The sequence below is a fragment of the Plectropomus leopardus genome, chromosome 6 (genome assembly GCF_008729295.1).
Source record: "Plectropomus leopardus isolate mb chromosome 6, YSFRI_Pleo_2.0, whole genome shotgun sequence".
Lineage (NCBI taxonomy): Eukaryota > Metazoa > Chordata > Actinopteri > Perciformes > Serranidae > Plectropomus > Plectropomus leopardus.
In genome coordinates this window covers 6,307,250-6,334,856 of record NC_056468.1, presented here as the reverse complement: position 1 = coordinate 6,334,856, position 27,607 = coordinate 6,307,250, and the positions used below count along the sequence as shown (strand labels likewise).

Below are 27,607 nucleotides of genomic sequence, written 5' to 3'. Positions count from 1 at the left end.
TGAAGTGTTAACAGTGTTTTTGGTTTCCTCCTCAATTCCAGCACTGTTATAAGACTTATTTCAGAGAACCTCCGAAAATCAATCGGATTGCTTTAGTTATTAAGGCTGGTTTTAGAGCTCTGTTAGTTGTGAGGAGAGATGGAGATGTTTGTGTAAAGGCCCCCTGTTCTCTCTCCCCGTTGTGCCTGTCTCTCCCATCACAACCCTCTGCACCCTGCATGCCCAGTAATGAGTTGTATTACATGCTCTGTGGTGGGCACGTCTTGTGTGTTAGGCGGCTGTATTCAATCTTTGTATTGTGAATGGAGTGGAAGGCTCTTTGTATGTCTTTGAGAGGCACTGAATTGAAACGGTGTGCACCGAGTGAAGCTGATGAGGAGAGAGCAAGTCCTGAGAGGAACATGTGGATGCCTGGCAGGCAGCGAAACACTGTAGTATGTTGGTGTGCACTTGTGCGTAGACATGCATCTAACAGTGCAAGCGCTCACTCTGTGTGATCTCTACAGATCAGGGTGGATTTCGCGGAAATGTGCTGCTGAGCCGGACGCAAGTTGAATTAGCCGTAGTTACTCGCTTTACTTATCCCACATTTCCAAATGGCCTGCCAAGAGGTAGTGTATATTGTATGAATGAAAATCTACTCCAGTTGGCTCATTCATCACTTGAGCCTCTCATTGTGACCCTCTGTAAGGACTGGCGAGGGGCCTAGCTATGGGCTAAGTGATTTTATGAGGCGGCATCATGGGGCTCAGGTCTTATTCCTTTTTGTAGGAATGCATTTTCTACTTAGATGGCAACAAACTGCATTTGCACTTAAAACATATTCTGTAATCTTCTGTTATTTTACATACAAATTGCATCCTGGGCGATGCATTCATCATTGCTCATATCCAGCCCACTCCTAAATGAAAAATGTATCTGAGATGAATAATGGATCCCTCCATAGTATAATTTTGTGTTTCTTGAATATAGTCGAGAGTTCCTCCTCTGCGTTATTCTCTAAATTTCCCCACCTTGCCTGGATGAAGTTTAAGAGGAGGGGAGATATGAAGAAAAATTACTTATTTACCGCGGTTATTGTTTACCTGAGAGTTTTTACAATATGAAGCTTCTTCGACACACACAATAGATCGAATACACCCTCAAAAAAAACCCTACCATTGCGGATCGTGGTGTAGCGACTTCAGGACACATGAACGCCAATCAATCAGGATCATGTGGCGTAGCTTGTAGTATGTTTAGTGTGTGGAACAGTTGGTCGGGAGGTGATAGGGTTTGTAGCTAGCTAGTGCTGGTGTAGTGGCAGTGTTGAGGGGTTCCTCTGGGGGCTATGGGTGGGCAGCCTTGTGTGAAGCCGGGAGAATTGAGGTTGAGTAGCTGAGCCCTCTGTCTTTATCTCTAATTACATGGTGAGGCTTGGGGAGATTGGGCAGAACTGTAAAGCCCCCACAGATAGCTCGGTGCCCCCCCCCTCGGCTGTAACACAGCAGGGTCTGAGGATGTGAAGCAGAACCAGGTCTGGTGGGGCTCTAATCCCACCACAGACGTTATCCCCGGGGAGCCCCCGGTGTTCTTTCCTCTCCACGGCAGCTCCGCAGTCTGCCACATTGCAACCCGCCGCTGGGGGAGAAGCACGCCGAGGCTCCAGCAGCCCACTCTGTCGTGCTCTACTTGCTCCTGTCGGTTTTTGTCGTCCCCAAAGTTTCCCAGCCCGTCCTGGGAGACATCCTGACACCGAGTTGCAGATGGGAAGCACTGGACCGAGGCAGCTGGTGTCACAATGTGGATTGGAATTCACAGTTGGGGTAAAATATGAAACAAATATGTCATTATACATATGTTTTCCACAGTTTGTTCATCCAGCTGTTTCCTCGCTCAGTCCCCTCGCTCCCCTTTGCCTCGCCATCTAAACCCGGCTGATAATAATCTGTGATTTTTTCCCATCCTGCCCCTTTTTTTTTCTCAGAGTGGGTCCAGTTACTTCTAAGCATTATCCTCTGTAGTTGTTAATTCTCTCTGTTGGATCACTCATAAGAGCTCTGTATTCTGGATTTTAATGTTTACACTTTGTTGTTTTGATGATATGAGGCAACACTATCAAAGGAGAGCGCCGAACATACTTCACTACAAATGAAAAAGGCAGAATTATTCCCAGTCAGTTAAGTGTCCTTTGATTCCTTTGCAAGTTTAATCTGCACAAATCGATAAAAGGATGCATGTTGGGCTTGGGAGTCAACAGCAGCCGTGTTTGATGGGTAAACGGACAACCAAATGGATGATGTGGGGGAGCATTCATCTTTCTTTAGGCAAATTGGGCCGCTAGGTCCTGACTAATTGATTGATTGCATGACTTGCTGATACAATCAAAGCCTGGCCTGATTTATGGCGATAAATCGATTGATTAATAAGGTTTTCCGTGCAGGGGTTGGTCCGTGCTGGTGGTGAGAAGTGGGGGGAAGACACCACCCAGTCACACATCCGTCTTAGAGCCGTCAGCCTTGTTGGTTTAGTGTGGTAATAAGAAAGGCCTGGATCTCCCAGCTGACATTTACAAAGAGCCGGCTGGCTATGACCCGCTCCCTAGATTAACCTCCACTTGTTCTCATAAGCACCACTGATATTAAAAGATGGGAAGCAGCAGCCGCAGCCGGGGAAGAAAAAAATGAAGTGTGACTTTTTTCGGTTCAGCGTTTGCATACATCATTAGGGGGAACAACAAAAATCAATTGCACATTCCAGAATAAATAAAAACAAATATCTTGAGCAGCGTAATGCGAGGGGCCTCTTGTTGACTCTTTCCAGATTACATTTAGCCGGGTGTTTAAACGCTGATTTACAGCAAGATGGAGTCCATTCCCTGCACTCACCTGCCTGTCTGCCTGCCTGTTCAGAATATGAAATGGAAGTTAAACACTGTGAATCTCCAGTGTGGGGAGGAGGGCTCTGGACGTGTGGGCAGTGTAGCATCAAATAGATTGTGTTTCCTCCCGTGTAAACGCCTAATGTGTGCCGAGCGCTCTGACACAGATGAATGTAAGGAATTTGCTGTAAAGACTTTACGGCCCTTTTGAGAGACATGGCTGGGAACTGGTGGCGTGGAACCTGCCTCCACGCCCCCCTGAACACACGTCCTCACACATGCACGTACACACACACAGGCTCGCACAAGTGCTTACACATGCACACATGTCAAGGCACACAGCCCTCCAAGGAGAGCGGCTACATCAAACTGTTAAGGCTGGTGTGGACATCAGGGATACTTTTTATTTGCTTTGGGTCAGAAATGGCGGCCCTGATGATGTGATGCGAATCATCTCGCAGACCTGCTCTGCACTGTGCACTATGTTATGGCAGAAAGTAATCCTTGTGTTTCTCCTGACCGGGCTCATCATTTAATATATGAGAGCTACCTTCTGCTGCAGAACAGGGCAAATTATAAAATGATTCATGTATAAACTGCCCTTTCAAGTGGCTGCTCCCATTCTGCGGCAGCGGAACTCGTCTGCCAGATCTTGGAGCCTTTGTGACGGCGCTCAAAGCTCTCAGCTGCTTGTTGTCAGCACTGGTTTTATTCCCACTCTCACCGCTCTATTTAGATTCATTTATTTTTGGTTCAAATGCTGTAAAATGAAAGTGCGATGGAGAGAAGGAGGGTAAAGGAGCGCTCCCTCTCTCTCAGACAGGTGGCCCCGGTTTATGTCGCCAGGCCCCAGGGGCCCCGCTAACTGAGTCTGAGCGAGAGGAGGGACCTGTCTCTCAGCGCTACACAGGTGGTGTGAAACGCAGCCCTCTCTCCACACCTGAAATATTCAGATTCTTCCAGCGGCGTCGCTTTGATCTCGCTGCAATCGACAAGGGAAAACGGAGAGAGTAGGGGGGAGAAAACAACAAAAACAAGTGGAAGAGCAGCACACCTGAGAGCGAACAGATTGACATTTCTTAAGAGAGAATAAACAATCGCAGGTTAGCTGTGTTGCATCGCTACAGCTCGTCGTTTCAGGTGAAAGTGGGCCATCGCGGTTGATGGCTGCATCTTTGGAGCCTTCTCCCACTAACTGACCTCGATGGTGAAGCTTCACAGAAACAAGTCCCCCGCAGTGCACTCCTCACTTTGAAGAAACAGGATAACAAACCTTGTCCCCAATTTTACTCTTCAAGTTCGTACCATTTCTGCTCTCCTAATTTTTTTTTTATATGCGTCCTCTCTCTAAAAACTTGAGTTTTGAAGGTTTTTATGAGCACTGGCAGTTCCTGGCTATTGTGAAACCTCCCTGTCTTCCATATTCTCCATTTGAGCCCATCATTTGGCCAACCAGGGTTATCATGTCTCCTCTCAGGTTTCAACCCACTAGTCTGCTAATGAATCATAGGACTGTGTAATTAGTCACCCTGCATGTACCACACAATGACAATAGACACCCTGATTGTAACCACAGAGTTTGAAAGGAGCAGAACAATGGTCGGCCTTAATGATGATAAATAAGGTGTTGTAATTGGCCTTCGTTTGGATCATTCAGTCATAGATTGTAATTTGAAGTTTCTAATTGGAGGACATTTAAAGTTATTCATTGGACTCTGAGTGGATCCAGGCCCGTTTGAAAGGGCTGTAATAAGATGTTTTCATGATACCTCTTTATTATTTTGAACAAGACTTGACAATAAATGGAATTAGAGCCTCCCTGATCATACTAAAATGTGTTAGCAGTGTATCAATGAGAACCAAGAAAATGTGTGTGTGCATGCATGTCCAAGTGTGCGTGTTGGAATTAAAGAGAGAGAAGTGTTGACAAGTAGGCTGTGCTCTGGTGCATCAGGCGCCAAAAACTCTCTAAATGAAGCAGGGTATGACGAATAATGGCTGACAACACCAGTCACACCTTTTGCTGATGGTTGTAACGCTCACACGCTTCTCCTTCCTTTTGTGAGATTTAGCATGCTGTTTGAAGACAGCCTGACTGACTGGGGATTAATTATTTTGGATGATTTATCAGACTTACCAGTCCAGAGTTTAGAGAGGTGTCAAAATTAAATGTGATTTTCCTCGTTGGTAAGTCCTCACAATCTATACACTACCTATGTATTTCTGTACTGAGTAGTCAGTCAGTTTTGCTACTGCCGAGTGGACTGCGCATGCACGCTGAAGGGCAGGGATTCCCACATTGGGGTTTGGGACCCTACAACGGGTCACAGGATAAATCTGAGGGGTCATGAGACAGTTATTAGGATAGGAAAGCAGAAAAAAACATTTGCTATTCAATATTGTTTTATTTAATCAAACACAGACAATGAAGCACACTGCATAATGTTTAAGGAATAGTTTTCTATGTTGCAAAATACACTCATTTGCTGTCTTGCCGAGAGCTAAATAAGAAAATTCATAGGCCTTCTGATCATATCTGTTAAATATGAACAAACTGGCACAAGACAGTTAGCTTAGCATAAAGCATTAGCTTAGCATAAAGACTGGAAACAAGGGGAAATGACTAGCCTGTGTACCCCTGTTTCCGGTCTTTATGCTAAACCAAGCTAACTATCTCTGGGCTTTAGTTTTATGTTTACAAAAAGATATGAGTGGTGTCAATGTAACCTTTGGTGAAAAAAGGGAATAAGCACATTGCCCAAAATGTTTTAGGTGTGCTTTTTTTGGAGTTAAAAGTCAAAGAGGTTGAGAACCACTCCAGTGGAGTACCTGGTCAGAGCCATACAAAGAGATGAACAATGGCTACCTGAGCATTTAAACTTTCATAACAGGGTTGGGCGATATGGAGAATATCAAATGTCACCAATTTTTACATTAACATTAGTTAAAACGACATATTTGTGGTAACAACATTAGTATAGCTAGCTAGCATTGGCACTTATGAGGTCAGTAGGAGTGTTTTGCTGCTTAATGTTACATTACCTAACTTTTTTGAGTTATAGTCAGTACAGTTTCAAATTTAATGCAACACAGATTATTGAATACGTGCCCTAAAATGTAATGTGAAACACATTCCATTAACTACTCAAACTAAATAATGTGTTCTACATACTATGGGTTACTTTTGGAGTACTTCAAGACCGTCCGGGTCTTATGTCTATATGCCAAAAACACACAGCAGTGTTATGGCTGTACATCTCTGCCATTGTCGTGTAGCAGGTGAACTGCGCACACTTTTTTATTGCATCTGTCTATCATAAATGCGCACCACATGAATTTTACACTGTGTCCCAAAAGCACGCCATGTAAATATACCACTTAGCTATCAGCTACAAGTAAAGTAATCCCTTCGTGTAATCTATTTTTTAAAGACTGTAACTGTATTAAGAATACCACCAATTTAACTGTAACAGAAACAGAGTGCAGTTACTCATATTTTGCATTTTAAATAAGTAAAACTGTTACTTGTATTCTGTTTCTCCCCAACCCTGGTCACAGCTTAATGAATATTAGGTAGTACTGTTAACCTTGGTGTTATGGGGGAGGGTGTGTGGCTTATTTAACCTAATGAATGCATACTATTGTATACTGATACAATACACAGTGGCATCTAAACATAATTAACACAACAAACAGTACATATGTAAGCCATAAAAATGAAACCATGTGATCAGTCAGCATATGATAGGCCTACTATAAAGTGGCATGGAAGCGATAAAGTGTAGTGAATATACGTTCAGTAGGCCTGATGAAACACTGCGCAATATGTTACAGTGGCATGTACATTTTACTTATTGATAAGGAAGCTCAATAAACAAGTGATTTTCTACCTTAACAAGCGTGATAACACCTGATTTTCCATCAAGGGTTTTGGCGATAGAGATTGGTCCTAGAATCTGAGGTGGGGCGAGCCTAGAGCTCTGCCATGGCACCATATCGCCAAAACCAACCAACAACACTTTCGATATTACAATATCAAAAAAGACGATAGCTAGTCTCATATCATGATATCGATAAAATATCGATATATAGGTTTTTTTGTGATTGAAAACATACCCAGCACCTGTCCTTCTCTGATAGGTTAACTCCACCCATCTGGCAGTCACAGCAGGTTAAAACAAACCCTCAGAATTAATTTATGCAAATTGTATTTGTCTGACTCAGGTGTGAGGTGGTCTATCAGCAGCGTGATGGTGGTGTGAACTGGAGCAGCTCTAGCTCACGCTGATGGAGAGTAAAAGTGAAGGAGCAGCAGTCGGTGGTAAGCAGATGGAGGAAGATGCCAGGTGATAGCAGCCCCCCAGTGCTTCCCTGTCAGAGGCCGCGTGCTCGGCTCACGTTCCTAGCGAGGGGTCATGGAGGTCAGAGGCTCCTCCTGCACCAGCTCCCTCTGTCTGGACGGTCCAACACACATGCGCACACACACAGCTGTCTGCCTGTCCTGCCCTTAACTGATATTCAGCCCAAGGAGGCCTGATAAGAGTTCATTTTGGATCTTTCACATGGACAGGCGCCAGTGTGCACTACTCCCTGCACTGCTCCATCCCCCCACCAAAACCGCTCCCTCCTCCCTCAGTGGCTGTGGTGGTGGTGGTGGTGGGGGGGGGGTTGCCAGTAATAATGTTGAGGCCAGACTAGACTGCAGTGATTGGGGCCATTGATTGTGGTGATTTGATTTATTGATCAGTCCCCCCTCTGAAATGTGGCGTCTGAGATGCGGGGCTAATCTGAGGCAGCTATGGACAATCTTGTGCCTCACAGAGAATGGGAGGCGACAAGGAATGTATGAAAGGAAACTACACTTATCTTAATCACACACTGGTCCCTGCTTTGCCTTGCTGCAGCCTCAGTGCGCAGATGTCAGCACACATGTGTCTCTGTGCATGCATGTGTGCCCACTCGCTCTTTTGTGCGAGACCTTGCGTGCGGGTGTGTGTGTGTGTGTGTGTGTGTGTGTGTGTGTGTGTGTGTGTGTGTTTTTGCGTCGGTGTGCGTATGCGGTGGGGGTTGTGAGGCAGTACAGTCACCAGGCAGAACAGAGTGGATCTATAAATTGATGGAATTCAAAGCCTCCAGCATCGATTACCATTATAACAAACAGCAGCACACAGAATGTCTGATTATTTTTAGACAAAGATTCTGTGCTCTCAGCAGCAATTCTGCTGATGCTGTCACACTTTCAGACATCTGCCTATGATTGCAATTAGATGGGATACAAAAAGAAAAATAATACCCCATCTGCATTTTCCCCTCTCTCCTCCTCCTCCCTATTTTTTCCTCTTTAATTTGTGCTGCCCAAGCCCAGTGCACACAATAGTGATTTTGACTCAGTCTACCTCATTGCAGTACCTTGGTAGTTTTTTTTCCCCCAGTTGTCAACATTTTCCACCATGGGCTGTCTTTGTGAAAGGCCAGAAAATAGCTTACCACTACAGATGTAATCAAGACGAGCTAGGTTTAATGAATCAATGTCAAATCTACTCCAACACAATACATTAGTGAGCCCCACATTTTACCTAAAACATTCACACTTGGACTTATTGTCTCTGTGCTCCCATTTTTGTCAAGAGCAGTCGCCGGATTTGGTTATTAGACTTTTTACCCTCTGTTTGCTGCCTGCAGTAGCTTTAACTAGCCTCCCATCATTTAAATGAAACACACTTGACAAGCAGCTTATGTGATGATCCTCAGTGCTTTGTATTTTTGCAGATTTGTTGCCACCACTGGCCTCCATTTTTCTTGCCCGGTTTATCCCAACAGAGTCTGAAGGGACCACTCCCTGCAGTCTTTGCTGCAACACACTTGCATAAACCTGAGACCTCTTAATACAGTATAAATGGTTGCCTGTCAGATCATGTGAGGGCTCCACTACAGATGGGGTCCATCTTTGGTCAGTGTCAGAGGAGAAGAGCCTTTCTTTGTCAGCTAAAGGAAATGCGAGTCATGGTTTCACTGTGTTTTTTTCTGTTGTTCAGCAGTTCATTGAGCTTCAAGTCCATTTACTGACTGCCAATAGGCTGCAGGTCTATCCTGTTAAAGCCAATAAGCTTCTTGTTTCTTGGTCTTTGGTTTTGAGTCAGAAGTCACCAATTGCTTTCCCCTCGCAGATTGACTAAAGCACGCCAGGACTGGTTCCATGCTCAAAATCCCTCTTTCCTGTGCCTCCAGCCCCAATGACAGCTCCGCCCTCCCCGGGGGAAACTCATCAATTATGGCTGGATGTTTGACTGGCAGAGGCTTAATGACAGGAGCTCCGTATTGACCCGACTGCCATACACTGAAAATTTGGTCCCAATCGTCCTTTTTAAAACCTGTCAAATGATTACAGAGAAACTCCTCTTTGCACAGTGAGTCAAACTCGCCTTTTCCCTCTTTTTAAGTGTTCAAGACATCAGAAGCATCTGCATGTTCATGCAAATGATTTCATGAAGGATAAAGCTCAACATAATGGAGGGAGATAAGTGAATTTAATCAGGGATCTCAAAGGTGCCCTGGTTGTAGGTTGAAATGGATCACATCTGATTAGGAAGCAGAGGAAAAATCTTCTTTAGTATCTTTTGTCTCCTGAGATAGCATAGCGAAACACTACATTGTGGAGTTCCTACCATCATCAATCTGAGCAAGACAACTAAAGAAGCAAACAGTCTGTTCTGCTTCACTTCTTTCCAGAAAGACAGACAGTAGGTTTCATTTGATGGGCTGTTGCCCGGGCTCCCCGCCCTCGTAATGGTCTGGAAACTGTGGGGGTGCTTTCAAAATAACCATGCCATTATGGTAGCACTGTTTGGCCTGCATACAGCATGAGTATTCACCATTCTCATCAGCCGAGCTGCAATAAAAAGCGAACCCGGCTCACTGAAGCACTGGCGGACTAAGAATCACCACACTGTTATATCTTAAGTACTTATAAAATCCACTCAAAGTCACTTCTAGAGGAATTTTCTCTTGGCAAGATTAGCCGGTCTGGGGCCATTTGAATCTAGTGGAGGTTGGCCGGCTTCTGAAAGCCCACTCTCTAATCTCCAGGAAGGCTCATCCCAGATGGACTGTAAGGACTAACAGGAATTTATAAAGTCCTGTCGCCTTATTCTGTACAGCCATGGCCTTTATCAGTGACTGTATGATTTACCAGGAAAGACACATTTCCTACTAACCACATGTGTCCTTAACATTTGGATACTTTCTAAGAGTAGAACTTGTAATTTTTAAATGGAAATGAGCAGTGGTGGTAAGCAGATGTTTAAAAATGTATCGTCTGTCTTTGTTACAAAGGAAAAATGACACGAGACGTGCAGTCCTTAGGCTTGGTGAGACAATACACTAGCAAAACATAAGCATTGGTAAATTGTGCTCTATTATTAACCATTCGCACTAACATACACTGATGGCAAAGAGCTATCATGCAAGACACTGAACTCACCATCAGGAGCAGTTTAGGGTTACCACTTTACCCAGGTAACTTTGACATGATGACGAAAGGAACTGTATGATAACCATATGATTACAGTTGTGAACAAATCCCTTTTATAGACCAAAATCAACAATGTATTTACTTACAAGTATTGCTCATGTAGCTAAAGCCTCAATTAGCTTGTTTCTTTTATGTCACACATTTTGTCGTCATAGTGAGTTTGCCAAGCAATCAGTGGAGATTACATGACGTCACTGCACCCAGCTGTGAAATACTTCAAGCATTTTACTCTGTAAAACAACAACTTTTACCTTTTACCTTTTGTTCACTTTGAGAAACAATATATAATGTATTATTTAGCGAGCTTTAATGTGTTTGGAAGTTTTTAAGAGAGTGAGCAAAGATAGCCTTTGTTCATTATGCTATGCTAAGGTAAGCTAATTGCCTGCTGGCTGTAGGTTTTATATCTACAAAATCTGACGTATCAATCTTTTCATCAAACTCTAGGGAAAAAAATGAATAAGAATTTTTCCCCAAATGCCAAACATTTTGGTTGACATGTTCATTAGTTATGATGAACACAGACATTGCAGTTTATTTTAAATCACTCGCACGTCCACCATCCTGGTGTTGTAAATATTCACTTTTGCACCGAATTTGTATCGGTTCAACCCGTTCTCAATCCAGGGGCATCAAATACAGCAGCACACGCAAGGCACCTCACAGTGTCTGTATGAGATGCACCAGGCTTTCAACTCACTACCAAGCAATCCCATCTGTGGCATCAGGGACAGAATGTTGGACGAGTCAAACACACACAGGACTTTCAACCAGAAGGCTGGTGTTCTTGTCCAAACCAAAACTCACCTTTTTTTTCCAACCACATATTGTAGTCACTGGCATACATAACATAATATATGTATATGAACAACACGGATGCTTAGATTTAGTGGCAAAACCTTGTTGCTGCCTAAATTTAAAGTAGTTTGGTGGTGAATCCAACATTTCCTGTGAAACCAGAAGTTTGTATTGAAAGACACTGTAGTATGTAATGCATGGAAATTGACAAAACAACATCCAAAACTGATGCTAGGGAAGCATAGTTTAAAGTGCAGGGCTGCTGATTAATTGCTGATTCGAGCAGTCGAGGGTGCAAACGTGTTGATTGGGTTGGAAATAGTCCCAATCAAATGCACTAATTGTTTCTGTTTTGTTTTATACCAATGACAGTGTTGATTCAGTAGAAATGTAGTATTCAGCCACTAAAATGCCATCTGAACGTCCACACACTGGCATGATGTTCTGTTGTCGTATAGAATCTCAGCTTGTATCATTGCATCTCACCTCAGATGACACTCAGTCCTACTTTAACCACTTTTTGACTCGTCAATCCAGGGACTTGAACCAGCAGCCCTTCAATTAACGGCCTACTTCTCTGACCGACAGGCTGCCACCATCCCACGAGGCCGCCACCGTTGAAGTTTCACCCTTCCATTTCCTCGCTTTTTTTTCCCCTCCTTGTGTGATGATTTATTAAATTGCCTTTAAGTAAGACTGCAGATTAATTAAAACACAGTCAATTTAATTTCCCGGCGTCATATATAAATTCGCAGTGGTAATTGAATCCCCCTACTCCACTTTTCTATTGTAACCCGGCAGTTACAAGAGAAGATCCTCATCAATTACTGAGAATCAAAATGAAGAGGAGGTGAATGTACAGTTGTCCGTTCCAGCGCTGCTCAGCACAGGAGAGTAGAGTTTGAATCTGTTTTCCTTTTTTTTTTTCCTCTCTCTTTCCTGTTTGCTGAAAGAGCCGGGAATTGGATGACTGATCGATAATATCGGATTTGCGGATGGCATGTGGTGCAGCTGAGTCCAGCATGAATGCAAGGTTCTGATGAAGGGGGCTCGCTGCACAGACAGCTTTGAATAGTGGATCAGACATGTTGCCGGGGTGGAGCTCTCATTCCGTATATAACACAGACATGTAAAGAAGTGATGTGCAGAGACATTAATGGAATAGCGATTAGGGCTGTTGTTGTAGCAAAAGGGTAATTTGGTTAAAGCTATGCAGGCTGCTGTCATGTATTGAAAATCAGTGCAGGATCAATATAAAGATTGGTGCAGGCGATGGGAGAGAGATTGAAAAGAGGCTGAAAATAGATCTGACCTGTGGTAATTACGACAGCAAGCGAGGCGTTTGTATGTTTGAATCAGGTCTTGGCCAGGCTTAAAAACCAGCCCTTCATTTCAGGAGGAAGCTCTATTTGTTTGCAAGGGTGTATGTCAGGTTATTGGGTCTCTACACGTGACTCACCCCCCCCCCCCCACATCTCCCTTACTCCTCACTCTCTGTCTACCCCCTCTCGCCCCACTCCCTCACTGGCGCTCCATAGCCGTTGCAAGCGTATTGATTATTTCAAATACTGATTATCTAAAAGGCCTTCTGCTACTGTAGGCATTGGATTTATTTTGGCTTAATTATTTATGGGCCAGGGCTAGCTGTAAGTATTACTGCTGTGAGATCATGAAGGATTACATTGTTAATATTCAGCAGTGTATTTTTATTTATGTACACTCTAAGCTTTACTGGATGAGCGTTGGCAGGCTCCCTAAAGTGCCGTCTCTCTCCACTCACTGTTTTTCTCTCTCTCTCTTTTGTGTGTTTGTAGAGGGAGCTAAACTCTGTAGCATCTGAGCTGGCTGGTCGACAAGAGGAGAGCGAACATTCCCACAAGCACCTGGTAGAGCTGAGCAGGGAGTTCAAGAGAAATGTCCCAGAGGTGAGTCTGGTACCCCCCACCCTCCCCGTATTCCCCCAACTCTATGTGTCATTTTTCCTCATCTTCACTTCAGCAGGTACTGACTCTCTGTCTCAATGCCGCCACTGGAGCCCCCGCGTATACCTTTGTGCAAGGAATTCTTTCTTTCTTTTGTAAAATCTGCATTAACATTAACACTTGAGAAGTCAGGGTTGGCCCCCACCCTCGTCCTCCAATAGCTCAGTTAATATTTAAATGCAGAGGCCTTGCAGTTACGTTAGCCCCTGGCTGGGTGTGATGTGAGGCCAGGGGGGCTCTTTTACAAAAAGGTAAGCACGACTTTGCGGCTTACTTTCAACTCCGAAGCCAAAGCACCAGTTTATGAAAAAGTTATCTTGCTGTCTGAATTGGCAGCTGATGTTGACTTTCTCCAAAATTCTGCAGTGTAACAGGAACAGGTGTCTCTGGAAACCCGTAAGGAGAAGGACTCTGACTAAACACAATCTGATGAATGTTAATGAAGACGAGCCCCACGTTGCATCAGCCCTCAAACATGACTGTTACAAGAACACTGTTTGTGCTTCTTTTTAAAACAACATTTTTATTAAAGACAAATGCACAGTAGAAAATAAGTATGAAGAGAACATTTTTTGACTGATAGGTTAGTTTTTAGAAGTCTGTCTTAATGCTCATAAGCACATATGTCGAGTGCACTGAAAGAGTTCTTGGTGTTGTAATTGTTCCCTTCGTCTATATTGGCAGTGAAAGAGATCCCTTTCTGATTCCAGTGAAAGAGATGAGACACAAAATCCACAGTCCTCGTTCTTTGCAAACATGCATACTAAAGTTCAGCCCGAGCTAATATGAAGCTTCAGCTGTCTGAGTGGGCCAAATTAAGTCTTCCAAAATTAGTCTTTTTGGTACAAAATGTGTTACTTTCCGTCTGCCGCAGCTTCGAAAATGTGTCTAACTGTGAATATTATCTTCAGCTGAACTTCAAAATGCATATTAGCACAAAATGAGGTCTGTATATTTTTCTCCCAGTCATTTAAAGGTCCAGTGTGTCAGATTTAGGAGAATATGTTGACAGAAAAGGAAAAAATATTTATAACTATGTTTTCATTAGTATTTATTCATCTGAAACAAAGAATCCTTGTAATTTTGTTACCTTAGAATGAGCTGTGTATATCTACATAAAGAGCCTGCCATGTTGTTTCCATAGTAGCCCAGACTGGACAAATCAAACATCGGCTTTAAATAGGGCAATCTGTGTTTTTGAGTCAGCAACCATAGTTCTCTTACACGCTTGGCACATGTGAGAAGTTTCAGTTGGTTGCAGTCTGCAGCGTCACCACTAGATGCCACCATATTTCACACAGCGGACCTTTAAGAAAGCGATCACTTTGTGGCCTTCTTTAACAGAAAGGACCTGTAGCACAACCTGTAACGTTTCCAGTGTACCTATGGGCATTTGTATACTGTCTGAAATTAATACTACACACCCCAAATGACCACTTGTATATCAGTAACTTACCTCATGTTATGTTGAACTCGAGAGGAAAACTTAATTTTTCTCACATGCCTCCAAAATGAATCCAAAACTAGAAATAATTTTTGATGATGACTGGAGTCAAAGGAGTTCACATTTAACAACAGCAAAAAAAACCCATTTGTTTACAAATTCATGCACAACTCGTGCTGTATAATCCAAGTTATACAGTCATATGCTCAGTCCTTCCCAAATACATGCATTTTCACTAAAACGTTATTATTTAAAAAAACACCTCTGCATACACAGTCTCATGCGTGAATTAGTAATGTGTCTGAGCTGTCTATGCAGAAGTATTTTAAAAGCTTTAAGTGAAAATTCACATGTTTGGGAAGTACTGAGCCTATGACTAGATAAACGAGTCTTGGATTATTCTGCACAAGTTGTATGAAAGTTTACAAAACAAAGGTATTGACAAGTGTTGCTGTTTTTTAAATGTGGATCCCAGATACTTCAATTTATCAGGTCTCTTCTTTTTTTGGATTCTTCTTTCACCATTTTGGTATAAGAAAAAATGTTTCTTCACAAGTCAATGTAACATGGGTGAGTAATTCATATACAAATGACTATTTTCCGTGTTGAATTATTTCTTTAAGACAGACTTGAAAAAAATGTGGGGGCTTCCGTAGATGTTTTTGGTAGAGTGAGACGTGACCTGAGCGTTCTCTCCAATTTGACGCTTTAGTTCACTTCAAGTCTACTTTATTCCTTCTAAAAACACTACAAACTCAAGTCTTGGAAAAAATGTGAACCTGCCCTTTCATATTATCCACTACCCTTTTGCACACTCTTCCACCTGGTCAGCAATGCACAATATTTAAATATTCCAAAAACATAGTCTTGTCTTGCTGATACAAGAAGAACGATTAAGTAGACATGCAGACATGCAGAGTGGTGCTACTTAGAGAATTATCCTTCTGTACTCCACCTCCCTGAGCAGGACTCATCACCAAAGTTTATACTCAACTTAAGTGAGAAGTTCTTTTACTGGCAACGTCACTGCATCTGTCACCCAAGTTAACATTTCTATGTACCTGGCAGCTGCATTTGATGAATGAATATGCTGGCTTTTCTTATAGATAATAGCAGTAATTATGCTATACAACCATACTATAGTAAGCAAAAATCGAATGCATCATTATTTATTATTTGACGCAGACTACACTTTTAAAACTACATTGGGAATTGTATTTTATGTTTGCCGTCTGTGCATCACTGTGCCCTCCCCCCCTTCCTGTGCATTATAATGAGCCAAGACCTTATTCCACCTTACTTTTGTAAGGCAAAATGGCAATTATGGTGGATTGAGCTGAATACATGAAAAGCTAAATCTATGAATGATACAGATATGATTTTGTCCTTTTTTTCATCATCTTCTTTGAAATGATCATCCATTGACATCTAAGCTGCAGTCAAAGAGAATATTTTTTATATTTTATAAATGAGCCCTTGGGCTATTTGCTGTGGCTATGCTGCCTGCCTATCTCAGTCTGAGTATGTAGTGTGGTGCTGTAATCTTGTCAGTATAATACAGGCGTTTAAGACAGGATCAGGCTGTCACCACTGGCAGCACAATCCCCTTACCTGAGGCTGTGGGAGCTCGCACAAGTCTGGATCTCTGAGCTCAAACGCAAGCTACTGGAAAGCCCCACTTTTCAAACATGCCCACTCAAACCCTTTAGGTTTAACCACTAATACCCACACCCCATAGCAACATACCTCACTCACACACACACACACACACACACACACACACACACACACACACACACACACACACACACACAGAGTGTTAAAAAGGAGCTATGGAGAGAATCCATTAACATTAAAGCTTTCCAGTCGTGTTTCTTATGGAGCCGTTTGTGCCTCACTGGGGCCGATCATGATTCCTAAACAGGTGGAGCGTCTGAAAAATAGAAAATGCTGAGACTGAGTTTGCTTTTTTGGTTTGTACACAGGAAGTCCGGGAGATGGTGGCACCTGTTCTCAAGAGTTTCCAGGCCCAGGTGAGTCTCGTGTCTTTGCATTTTTACAGCCGTGTGAAACATTTACAGGTTTTGCAGAATAAAACATAGAAAGTCTGGAAACGGCTAAGTAACATTTTTATTGATGATTTCCTAAGCCTTTTTCTGTTCTCATTTACTGACACCAGAGACACTCCTGCTGGATATTCTATGTACATTGACCAGTGCAGATCAGCATGCCTCTGGAATAAATGATTTGATAGATAGGGGAGAGGAATCCGCGCCATACTTCTCGTGCTCATCTGCTCCTTATTGACTGATGCCTTTTCTGTCAAAGTGAAGTAGCATCTATCTGCCATTAGATGATCAGATATCTGGCTTCTCATATTTTCTTGGCTGAGACAAGCCCTCATTTCCTGTTGTGATGGTGCATTCAGCGTGCCCCCTCTGACGTCGCCATATTGAAAAAGTCATCTGATACCTACCAAGACTCTGCTCCAGCCATTAAACCAAGGTCATAAATCACATTTGTGAGCTGCGTTATGGTCCGCAAAGCAGAGGCTTATGGAAATGATACCACAAATATGTTTTCAGTCTCACTCTCACCCTCTAAACTCCCGCTCAGCGCTAACCTGAAAGCCCTATCATCGGTAAACATGAGAACACTCAGCATGGATTGTTCAGTTCTCTTGGAAGTGATTATTGGCAGATTGTTTTTAATGCTTTATAATTGACTATGCCCAAGCAGCCGTGTTCCCTGGCAGGAGCTATCACATTCTTCAATACCACACTCCGCAATACTCTGTGGTTGATTTGTGCGCTAATTCAATTACTCCAACTGTAAAGTCGCACAAATATCAGAAGCACCCTTCCATATCTTTATTGTGCAAACAGGAACCCACAGGATTAATTTAAGCACCATTGATGTCTGACAACTGGGAGTCTCGAGATGTTTCATAGTAGATAAAATAGATGGCTGATAATGAGCGATGAGTTTTTTTTTTTTTTTTTTTTCTTTCCTTGTTAGCTGCAGGCCTCTCTGGGTACCTCTCGGTCTCTCTTGTGTAACTTCCACAAGCTTATGTTCCGCACATTGATAAGGAAGCCAGCTTGCCGTGAAAAAAGCCTCGGCTATTTTTTGATCTCGAGGTGCAGCGAGCAACTCGGCACACCATAATAATATAATCCTCTGGTGTTTTCTGATACACTTTGACCTTATTGGTAATGTCAAACAGCTTGCGGAGGCTCGTGAACTTTACCCAGCGGTAGTCTGCGCGACCTCAGTGTAAGCTGTGGGACCTCGACCTGCTGCTGCAGGGGGAGAATGTGAGGAGAAGGTGGAGTTGGATGTGCTTGTTTGGCTGTGTGGTTTGGGATAGACTAAAGCTCCCCTGCAGCTGCACTGTACAGGTGGTGAACGATAGTCCTTGCGTGTGTGTGTGTGTGTGTGTGTGTGTGTGTGTGAGGATGCATACATGTGAGAAAGAACTGGGTCCTCGCTTCCACCCCTCCTCCTCCTCCCAGTTCGGAGGCCCAGAGGAGTGCCTCATGGTATTTGGACCCTCATCATGCCACTTCTAAAGGAGAAGTCGGCTCCTTTGAAGTGTTTGCGACATGACAGGTTCTCTTTCTTTTCTTTTTCATTTCAATGTTCCCCACCCACTTTCTCTCTCTTCTCCCGTCCAATCTCGCCTTCTAATTATCGCTAACCAGGCGACTGATTAGAAACACGTTGCCGACCTAGTTTTTTACCGAGGAGCTGGAGGAGGAGAAAGGGTTAATCCCAGAGCTGGTGGCTGTCATTGGTCGCTTCCCTCCTTCTTCTCCTCTTTTTCGTTCTGCTCTCCTCTTTCTTTCCCTGGAAGTTTGCTAATGAGGTCCCGTCAGAGCTGAGGAGAGGTGTTAATTTGGCCTTGTGAAGTAGGAAGGAGATTAAGGACAGTGAGGAGCTGAGTTTACGGCTTAAAATACACCGCTGTCCTTATTAATCCACAGGGCCCTGGGAGACCGGCGTTTTTGGTTTTATAATGAACACTGTCTTATAATGAAGGTAATTTTAATAAAAATTTACGGAGGAGAAGAAGAGGAGATGGTACACGTCTCCGTGGTCTCAGGCACACCTTTGGGGCCGAGGGAGATGACAGTTATTTCTCAAATAACCGATCGCTGGAGAGACGGGCCCGTCAGACCACACCTTTCACACAACTTTCACACAAGCACTCGCTGCGATCTGAACGAACGTACAGTCTCACCAAGACTATGTGAGCTTTCTCCACGCAATTTACACCTCCCTCTCACTTTAAACTCCCCTCAGGATAAACCATTGTGAGGCGAAAAAAAAAACACAGAACAGTGACAGATTTCTTGTATGTTTGTATCCTTTTTTTCTTCTTCTTCTTCTTCTTCTTGCAGAGAGGCAGATTCCTCCTCACATCCGGCCTGTACCAATCTGAATATCAGGCCCAAATTAACCAGTCATTCTATTTTTTCTCCTCTCATCTTGATGTCGTTTGGTGCTCTCCGAAAAAGAAAACAGCAGTATGGGTCCCTAATTACTGAAACTTGCTTTACAATGATAATCCGTGGAGTAATTTAGCGTGCACAATGAGAGTTGTGGTGCTTGCGCAGATGGAGATTCTGATAAATAGTTTGTAACGTGTAATTAGCAGCTCTGCCGGTTACATACCATTAACCCCTCAAGCTCAGGAATCATTATTGGCCCTCATTATCAAGCAGCAAGGTACGATCGAGCTGACTAGACATCAAAAACATCAAACAGCTATTAAAGTGCTGCGAACTGGGGGCCGGTGGACACCTGTTTATGAGTCTAACTGTGCCATTTCTTCCCCTGAGGTTGGGAAGTGATGATGTGGGGGAAGACAATGTTTTTATGTATGTTGTTGTTGTTTTCTATGAGCACACGGGAGGTATTTTGGCTATACAGCAGCTTTTCAACTCCATGAAAGTGAGTAAAAATGTGAGTCAAAATGGCTGCTCCTCCTCACCTATACGACTCACTTCTCATGTTTAGGAAAGGCAAGAAAGAGGCAATTCAAACGTTATGTTCAATTTTGTCTTTTTATGTACAGACAGTTGGAGAACGACAGGAGAAATGAGGGATAATGCGCAGCAAAAGTCACACTGCCTGTTTAAATTGTCGTATCCATTCACCTCTTATTTATCGGAAACATCTGCAGCTGTGTTTTCAGCCTAAATGCCGTTATGTAAAGCGCCTTGCAGATGATTTGACCAGTCACAGAGTAGAAGCACAGCAGAGTGTTTGAGTGCCCACAGTGCCTTGCCCTGAGCTCGCCCGCCACGCAGCGAGGTAGGCAAACACCGTCTTTGATCATCCATCGAGAGACGACCAGCTCTTCCTCCTTTTGATTAATTCCTGAAGGAAATGATAATTTCTCTTGAATGTATGAATATGTTATGAATAGTGGAATGAATCAAAGAGTAAAGGATGATAATTAATTACAGCGCTATGATAAAAGGCTGTGGGTGTTATGACGCAAGCTTCCTCCGTGTCATTATGAGAGGCTCCGTAATTACCTTTCTGCACGAGCCAGCGCTCCTGGCGGTGCTGGCGGTGAGAGTGCCGCTCACTGAGTGAGTCTAACGGTCATAAAGCTTTTCCCTGCCTAATTGTCTGAGGGGCTCTATGGCACTTTCATAGATGAGGGACTGCGCCGTTAGGAAAAATGCTCGGCGACGCTACAGCTTTTCCAGCTCAATGAAGACAGATCTTCATCATGGGCTAAACCTCGCGGTTATTAGGTACAGATTGCTTGAGTGGATGGCTAACTTGGGAAGATGGGGTCGGAACAAGTGAGCTGCAGAGTCATACTGTGCGGTACAAAAGCTGCCTCTAGACTATACACTGCTTTAAAATCAAGCAAGTTTGGATTTCTATGCATATTGGACATTATGGGCTCATATTTCTGTGCTAATAAACCACATCGCTGCCTTACAGTTGCGTCCGAATATTCCCTTTTTATTATTTTTCATGCCCTGCCTTATGTAAGGGGCATTTACGACACCCTCCTACTCCTCTCCCACTCTCCTGTCCTCCCCTGCCTCCCCCCCGGCTATGACCAGACTGCTCCACACCGGGCTGACGAGGTATCTCTAATGCCTGTCTCTTGCTCGGCTGTCTCAGGCTCATTGAGCAGCAGGCCAGGCCCAGGATCTCCAGGCCATTACCTATTCACAGCACGTCCAGGCCTCCAGCCTATTGTAGGGAACATAATGGGCTCCAGGGCCATGTAAACCACCGGCTCTCTGCTCCTGGTTTATCACTTGTGTCCTCTTCATACTAAGGAGAGGGAAGGAAGGTGGGAGGCAGGAAGGTAGGGAGAGGAGAGGGAGACAGAGCAGAGGGGAAGGCATGTGGTGGTGGTGGTGGAGGGGGGCGTGGGAGTGTAATTGGACATTAGATAATACCTTCCTTGAGTCTTTTACGTCCTCTGCATCTCCAGAGGGTGAGTGTCCTCGCCTGTTCTCCACATCAGTGCAGAAAAGCTGCTTTGACCCAAACTCAATGCACGTCTGTTCACTTACTGTTTCACTCTTTATTACTTGAAAGTTGACTTTTATTGATTACGATTAGCCAAAGATGAACAAGCTTATATGTGGAGATTGAATCAAATATTTAACGGCGGTCCATCTTACCTCTGATACTTCTTCTCATCTAATGCCAGAGTCCATACATTGACAAATGAACAAATAGCCCAGTCAAAGGCTTTTTTTTTTTTAATTTTAGAAAGTCTCATTTTGAAGGCAGCGCTGCTTTTCATTTAATTTCACTGATCCATTTTACATCAGAAAACCATTCAGCAGACCATTCTCAATTAGCTCTTTTTTACATTCACTTTGTTCCTTGTTGTGATAACTGTTTATTGACTAGGTTTGTTAAACACTTTTAAAGAGAGTCAGTGTCATTTTTGCCAGTGGCCAACAGTGGCCACTGTGGCCACAAGTGACAGATACAGAATAATAACAAATGTGAAAACACAGTGTAGGATGAACACAAAGTGAATTTTACAGATGGTGCAGTTGTCTTTAAACTTGATTCAGAGAGCAGCCCGCTATCAGATGCAGATATACTCTGTAGTGCTCTTTAGACAAAAATGCATCAGCAGGTATTGCAGATGATTCAACTAAAGCAAAAAAATCTCTTGAAACTAGATGACTCTTCCAAGTGGCAACTCAGAAGTGCCAAAAACTGCAATACATCAAGTGGCCACTTGGGGCTGGCTCCAAAAGCAAAATGTATGGCCTGGCACAAAAAAAATTTTGGTCTCTATAGCTATATCTATAGAAACTGTACGGGCAGTGAATTTTTATATAATTCACCCTTTTCCATTCTATTAACGCCCAAAGTTACATATATTTAAAGGGGAGGGGCTGCTACTGGCCATCTGGAAGGCGTAACTAAAGTCTATGAGTCAGATCCACCCCTCGCTCCTCCACAGCTCCAGCCTCTATCTGTGGTCACGTCTGGCTCCAAAAAACCAAGATGACGAAGGCTGAAATGCTAAACTCGATGCTTTAAAGCAGGAATCCACTGTGTCCTTTATTTTTTAGTCCCTGGACTCCATTGAATGTACAAAGACAAGTGTTTGAGAAGCCGGACATTGTAAGACAAATAATAAATAGAGAGTGATTTTGGATGCATCCAGATGTATGTTGCTAACTAGCTAAAGCCAAAGTCTGAAGAATTAGTACAATGCCTGTTTTTCCATAAATAAACACAGACTACAGACACAGACTTGAGTCACAAATTTGATGACTTTAGACTTTACAAAACTGACTTAGACTCAAACATTAATGACTTGTGACCTCACATAAACTTTTGACTTAAAAATACTTGATACCTTCCCCCAAAGCCCAAAGATTAAAAAGCATGTTATTTAAAGTGTGCTACAAATCAGATTAGTTCCTTATTCAGCAAATGTTAAATTCCCAGCAAGTTAATACTAAATTGTCCCAGATCCACTTTTTTGGACCCAATCTGACAACATTCATTCAATTTGTAGGAGAAAACCATGAAGAACCAACATTATGCTACTGAGCTCCAGTTGGAAAAAATTATACCAAAGATTATTTTGTTCAAGTACAAAAACTATGAGTGGTCAACAAATGAAATGTAGAATGTAAAACAAGCAAGTTGAAAATTATAGACGGAGAAGCAACAGCTTCCAACCAACAAATACATACAAGTAACAAATAAGTACAGATTCTTAAAGCATTCATATTTTTTTGTATTTTCAATAAATGATTACGCTGTTGTTAAAAGGGCATTTCATTTAGTGAAGAATGCATTATGATTGCCAAGGACCTGAACTCGAGTTTTTTAACCTGAGACTTGCAAAACAATAAGTTGCTCCCACCCATAGACTGCATATAAAGATGGATGTCCCCACTTACCCTTGCTATGCCTAAGTAAGGCTAAAATATCCCAGATATGGCCGCTGCCATCTCGTGCTGGTAAAGTCATTTGAACCCGGAGTCTGAGCAGTAGCGATATCCATGGTGGTGGTAGGGTTCCCGCCAAAACACCCATCCGTCCAGTCGCAAGCAGCTCCATTGAATGCGAGAATGCGAGTGCATGGATTGGCTGTCACAGCTGTCAATCATGGCAGAAAAATGCCTTTTTTGTAGAACTGAATAACTCCTTAAAATAGAACTTATCATAAAAACAAAAACAAACATCAGGGAGTGACAGAAACCATCTTTGGAAAACATTTATTTGGGGTGGAGTTTTAGTTTTTTAAGTCTGGTCCATGTCCCATTCACTGACATGGTGGGGGGGCTTTATGACCTATACTGCAGACAGACACCAGGAGGTGATCGAGATTGAAATGTTACACTTTGGGGGAGCTGTCATGTTGTCCATCTTAATGTACAGTCTATGGTCTCATCTCTGGCCATCACAAGCTACAGATCATAGTAAATATGGCTGCAGCAGTAGAAGTCTTCTGTGTGTTGACCTCAGCAGGAGTGCATCTTCCTCTCATGAATATACATTTAAGTTGTGCTGTGCAGTTTCACTGATGTTGCTTTGAAGCTGTAGGTGGAAATGTCGAAGATGTCATTGAATGCAAAGCTAAAATAACTCTCGACTAGCTTATTTTGTTTTTGTCTCCAGTGTTGGCAGACATCATAAACGTGAACACATTTTTCTATCCAAACACAAATGTATGACTCAAGTACTCCTGCAGAATGCCATCAGTCTGTTTCTCAGAGGCTCTGGCAGTAACTTTTAAAATGAAAAGTCATCAATTCAGTAAATGACTACATAAAAAAACTGTATTTGGGTGGCAGTGTTTCACCAGCGGTGCGCCATATTTCAGCCACAGATTGGGCCTTTTGAAGAAGTTTAATATATCTGACTGCCCTTGTTTGTTTCCAGCGTGGTGACTGATTGTTGTGATTCTGCTGGGTGTTTTTATGCTGAGACGCCTCAACCTTTCCATCAGCCTTCCCAGTGTCAGTCTTATCCCTCCTCTGCTGTGCTGTGATCTGACGGTGTGTGTGTGTGTTGTCGTGTTTGTTTTCCTGTCCTGACTGATGCCCTGTCGGAGCATCCCAGTTGGGTGTATTCATCATTACGGATGCGTGTTTAGAGCCAGGGATGCACACCAGGTAAAGAAGAGAAGGGGGGTGGGGTGTGGGGATGTTATAAATAGGCACTTGGCTCTCTAGCCATGTGGAATTGATGAGTTTCAGCACATTCTGCTCTGCAGTGCCAGGTTTAATTTCTACCGTCCTGACAGCACAAACCTCAGAGCCCGGAGACGTCACGCCTGACTGCCGCTGCTGTGCAAATGTTAGCCATGTTTGAGGACGGACGCACGCATAGCGCCGACTGCACCGCTCCTATTGGGTGTCTGACCGGGTGTACATCCGCTCCTCTAAACCCCTGTCACCTTAAGAGACAGGCAATCACATTCCCCTCCTGACCCCTCACCAAACAGACACTCACCAGCAGCAGACAGTAACTAATCTAAGAGGCAGTTTCTCAGAGCCAGCTCGCCTCAGTCTAACATGGTCAACTACTTGTTATGAGACAGGTGAGAGCCTCCCTCCTCTGCTCCCTCCAGGCATCCAAAGTCAGAGAGCAGCAACACTAGCAGTAGCAGTGTCTCCGAGATTCTCTGACTCCTGGCTCCCTCTCAGCTGCTGGCAAGAGCACAGTCAAATTAGCCAATAAAAATGTGTGAAATCGGTGGCTCAGCGCCGGCGAGGACATGCCAGGAGAAATAAACATCAGCGCTCGTACAACCAGGAAAAGCTCATGCGAGGAGGAAAAGGCGGAACGGGGAGAGCTGCTCCGCCAATTCTACGGCGCAATTCTCTGATTTCAGGCACAGAATCAGAGGCGCACAGACACAGTCAGAGAGCAAAGTTGTTTCTCCGCTCTATTGAACAGCGAGACCCAGCCTCAGATCAAGCCAGTGGCAGCACAAGTCAAAAGAACACGAGCTTCTGTCAGAGGATACACAGCCCTCATGTGCCGAAGTGATTTAATTCCCTGTGTTCATCTGTGGTGCCCCCCCCCCCCACTGCCAAAAGCCGGGAATACCAGTCTTCATTTCACATGATGCTCGGCTGTGAAGTTTAATTTCAGCAAAATCTAAACACGCTAATTAAATATCATAACTTTCTGAAGAAGGCTCTTGTTAAGGCACCTGAAATTTTAATTTAGACTTCAAAAGAGCGAAGACTTTAAAGCAAATCTATTGTTTTTCATTTAGACTTGCAATTTTCTTTTCTCTGCAGTACTGCAGTACGTAGTTATGATTGATCTGGTAATTAAAATATGCAGAGAGGGAAAAATATTAACTGCTCCTTTTTTCCCCACTTTTTTTGTTTTAGAAAACAGCCGACACATTTTCCTTCTCTTTCCAGCACAGATAATTAAATTTTGCACATTGATGTTCTTTACACAGCATTCATCGGCCTCATTATTTTTCCATTTTCATCTTTCTGGTGAGAGATCGATAGATTGATAAAATGATGGAGCCTATCTTAAATAATGCAAGCGGAGAAAAGTTACACTCACTTTGCTGCTGGCTAAGTGTTTGAACTTTTATTCTTCTTTCAAATTGTATTTAATATCCCATGAAGGTAGATCTTGCAGTGTTACATGCTAGTGTAAATCATTTCTTCTCATTTTTGCTGTCCCTCTGCAAAAAAAAAAAAAAAAAGAAAAAAGATGCAGCTCCTCTCCACTTTTAGCAGGCCTATGGTATATGGGATGATGCTTGTCAAGGCTAATATCCCAAATGATAAAGAAACTGGCAATTCAAAGAAAGACAGCGTAAAGTAGGCCAATTAGTACCTAGGGAACATTTTGCTAGAAGAGATAGCAGCTCCAAATGTCACATGCACGAACATTAGGACCGATTGTTTATAATATGACCTGACAGTTTGGGTCTCTGTAATATGGGATTAACTACAATACTAATTAACATGTGGCTCTATTAAAACAAGCAGCTGCAAGTGAAATAACTCTCTTACCAGGGAGGGGCGCATCTCCTCTGATGTACACCGCACATTAAAGTGTTGCTTCCCCGACACAAATCAAATGTGTTTTTACACTTTTAAGAGATCTGCTTGTTTTATTCTTATTTTACACTGCGAGTACGACGTCCTAAATCACACCCGCCGCCCTTTAATATCTAAGCCCACGCATCAGAGTGTTCTTTGCCTTTGTCACAAACAGATATATGTTTTAAAGTCCCACTGCAGGGCCCTCTGTTTCATCCAAGACATAAAGTGGCCATGGTGGCCTGAGGAGAGTGTTAAACACATCCTCAATTAAAGCAAAGTAACTTTGCATCTCCTCGCGATCTCTCCTGCAGTCCCCGTAATTGGGTCTCGGTGGATTTAGTGGGAGAGCTCTCGCTCGTCTTCTGGAGTGGTGGGCCCAGCCTGGAGTGGAGCCGAGGGGACGGCCAAAGGGAAGAAAAGCTGCTGGTCACCAGACTCTGGATGTTAGTGTTGGCAGGAAGGAGCAGGAGTCAGCTGCGGCCGTATGGGAGGACATGTGGAGCTCCACCGTGCTTCAGTCCTCACAGAGAGCCACTGTTAGCCCGTTAGTATACAGGAGACATGGAGGTCAGACAACTCTCTGACTAAAAGTAACATGCAGGAGTTTGTAGCAGTGGGTTACCAGTGGGGGAAAGTAACCAAGTACCTTTCTCAAGCACAGTTTTGAGTCAATTGTTCTTTACTTTAGTATTTCTATTTTATGCCACTTTATACTTATATTTCACTACAACTTAGAGGGAAATATTGTCCAAAAATAATACTCCAATACATTTATGTGACAGCAGTAGTTACGAGTAACATTTCATGTTAAGGTCTTACATTAACACATATAATAAGCTTATAAAATACAACAGATTGATGAATGTTAAATAAGTGGTTTCCAATGTCTTTGGCTGGCAATTTACTGTGTTTAGTTGGGGCCCCTTGTCACAGTTGTCTTTGAGGTATTAACATTTCTGAGAGTGATTTCCCCTTAAAATTTCTCAGATAAGTTTCATGTAAATATGTGTTTGGAGGTAGAATTACGCAATATTTCACTACAAAGGCAAAGTTAAAAATACTAGTTACGACGGGGCACCGGGTAGCTCACCTGGTAGAACCAGAGCCCCATGTACAAAAGCTATGTCTTTGCTGCAACAAATTCAATTCAGTTCCAATCAGAAGCACTTTACTGCATGTTATTCCCTCTCTCTCTCCACCTTTCATGCTTAATCTGTCCTATCGAATAACCCCCCCCCAAAAATTAGCTATGACAATAAATCCTTCTCACACACTCATGCATCATTATTGACACTTAAACAGGCCTAATCTGACATATAATAATATTTCACTCACAGTGGCATTTTTTCTGCATATTGAGTATTTTTACTTTGATATTTTAAAGGTATGTTCGCAGATTGTCAGTCAGCTTTGTTTACTAACAGCGTCAGTGGTATGAGT

General features: G+C 43.2%; 1 protein-coding gene across 1 annotated transcript in view; it reads left to right on the top strand.

Annotated features, from left to right (window-relative positions):
• Positions 1-27,607, top strand: part of cux2b (cut-like homeobox 2b) — a 107,593-nt gene that overhangs the window by 25,627 nt on the left and 54,359 nt on the right. Inside the window, 2 exon segments of the mRNA XM_042489033.1 lie at positions 13,004-13,114; positions 16,601-16,648. Of these exon segments, the coding sequence (XP_042344967.1) occupies positions 13,004-13,114; positions 16,601-16,648 (159 nt within the window).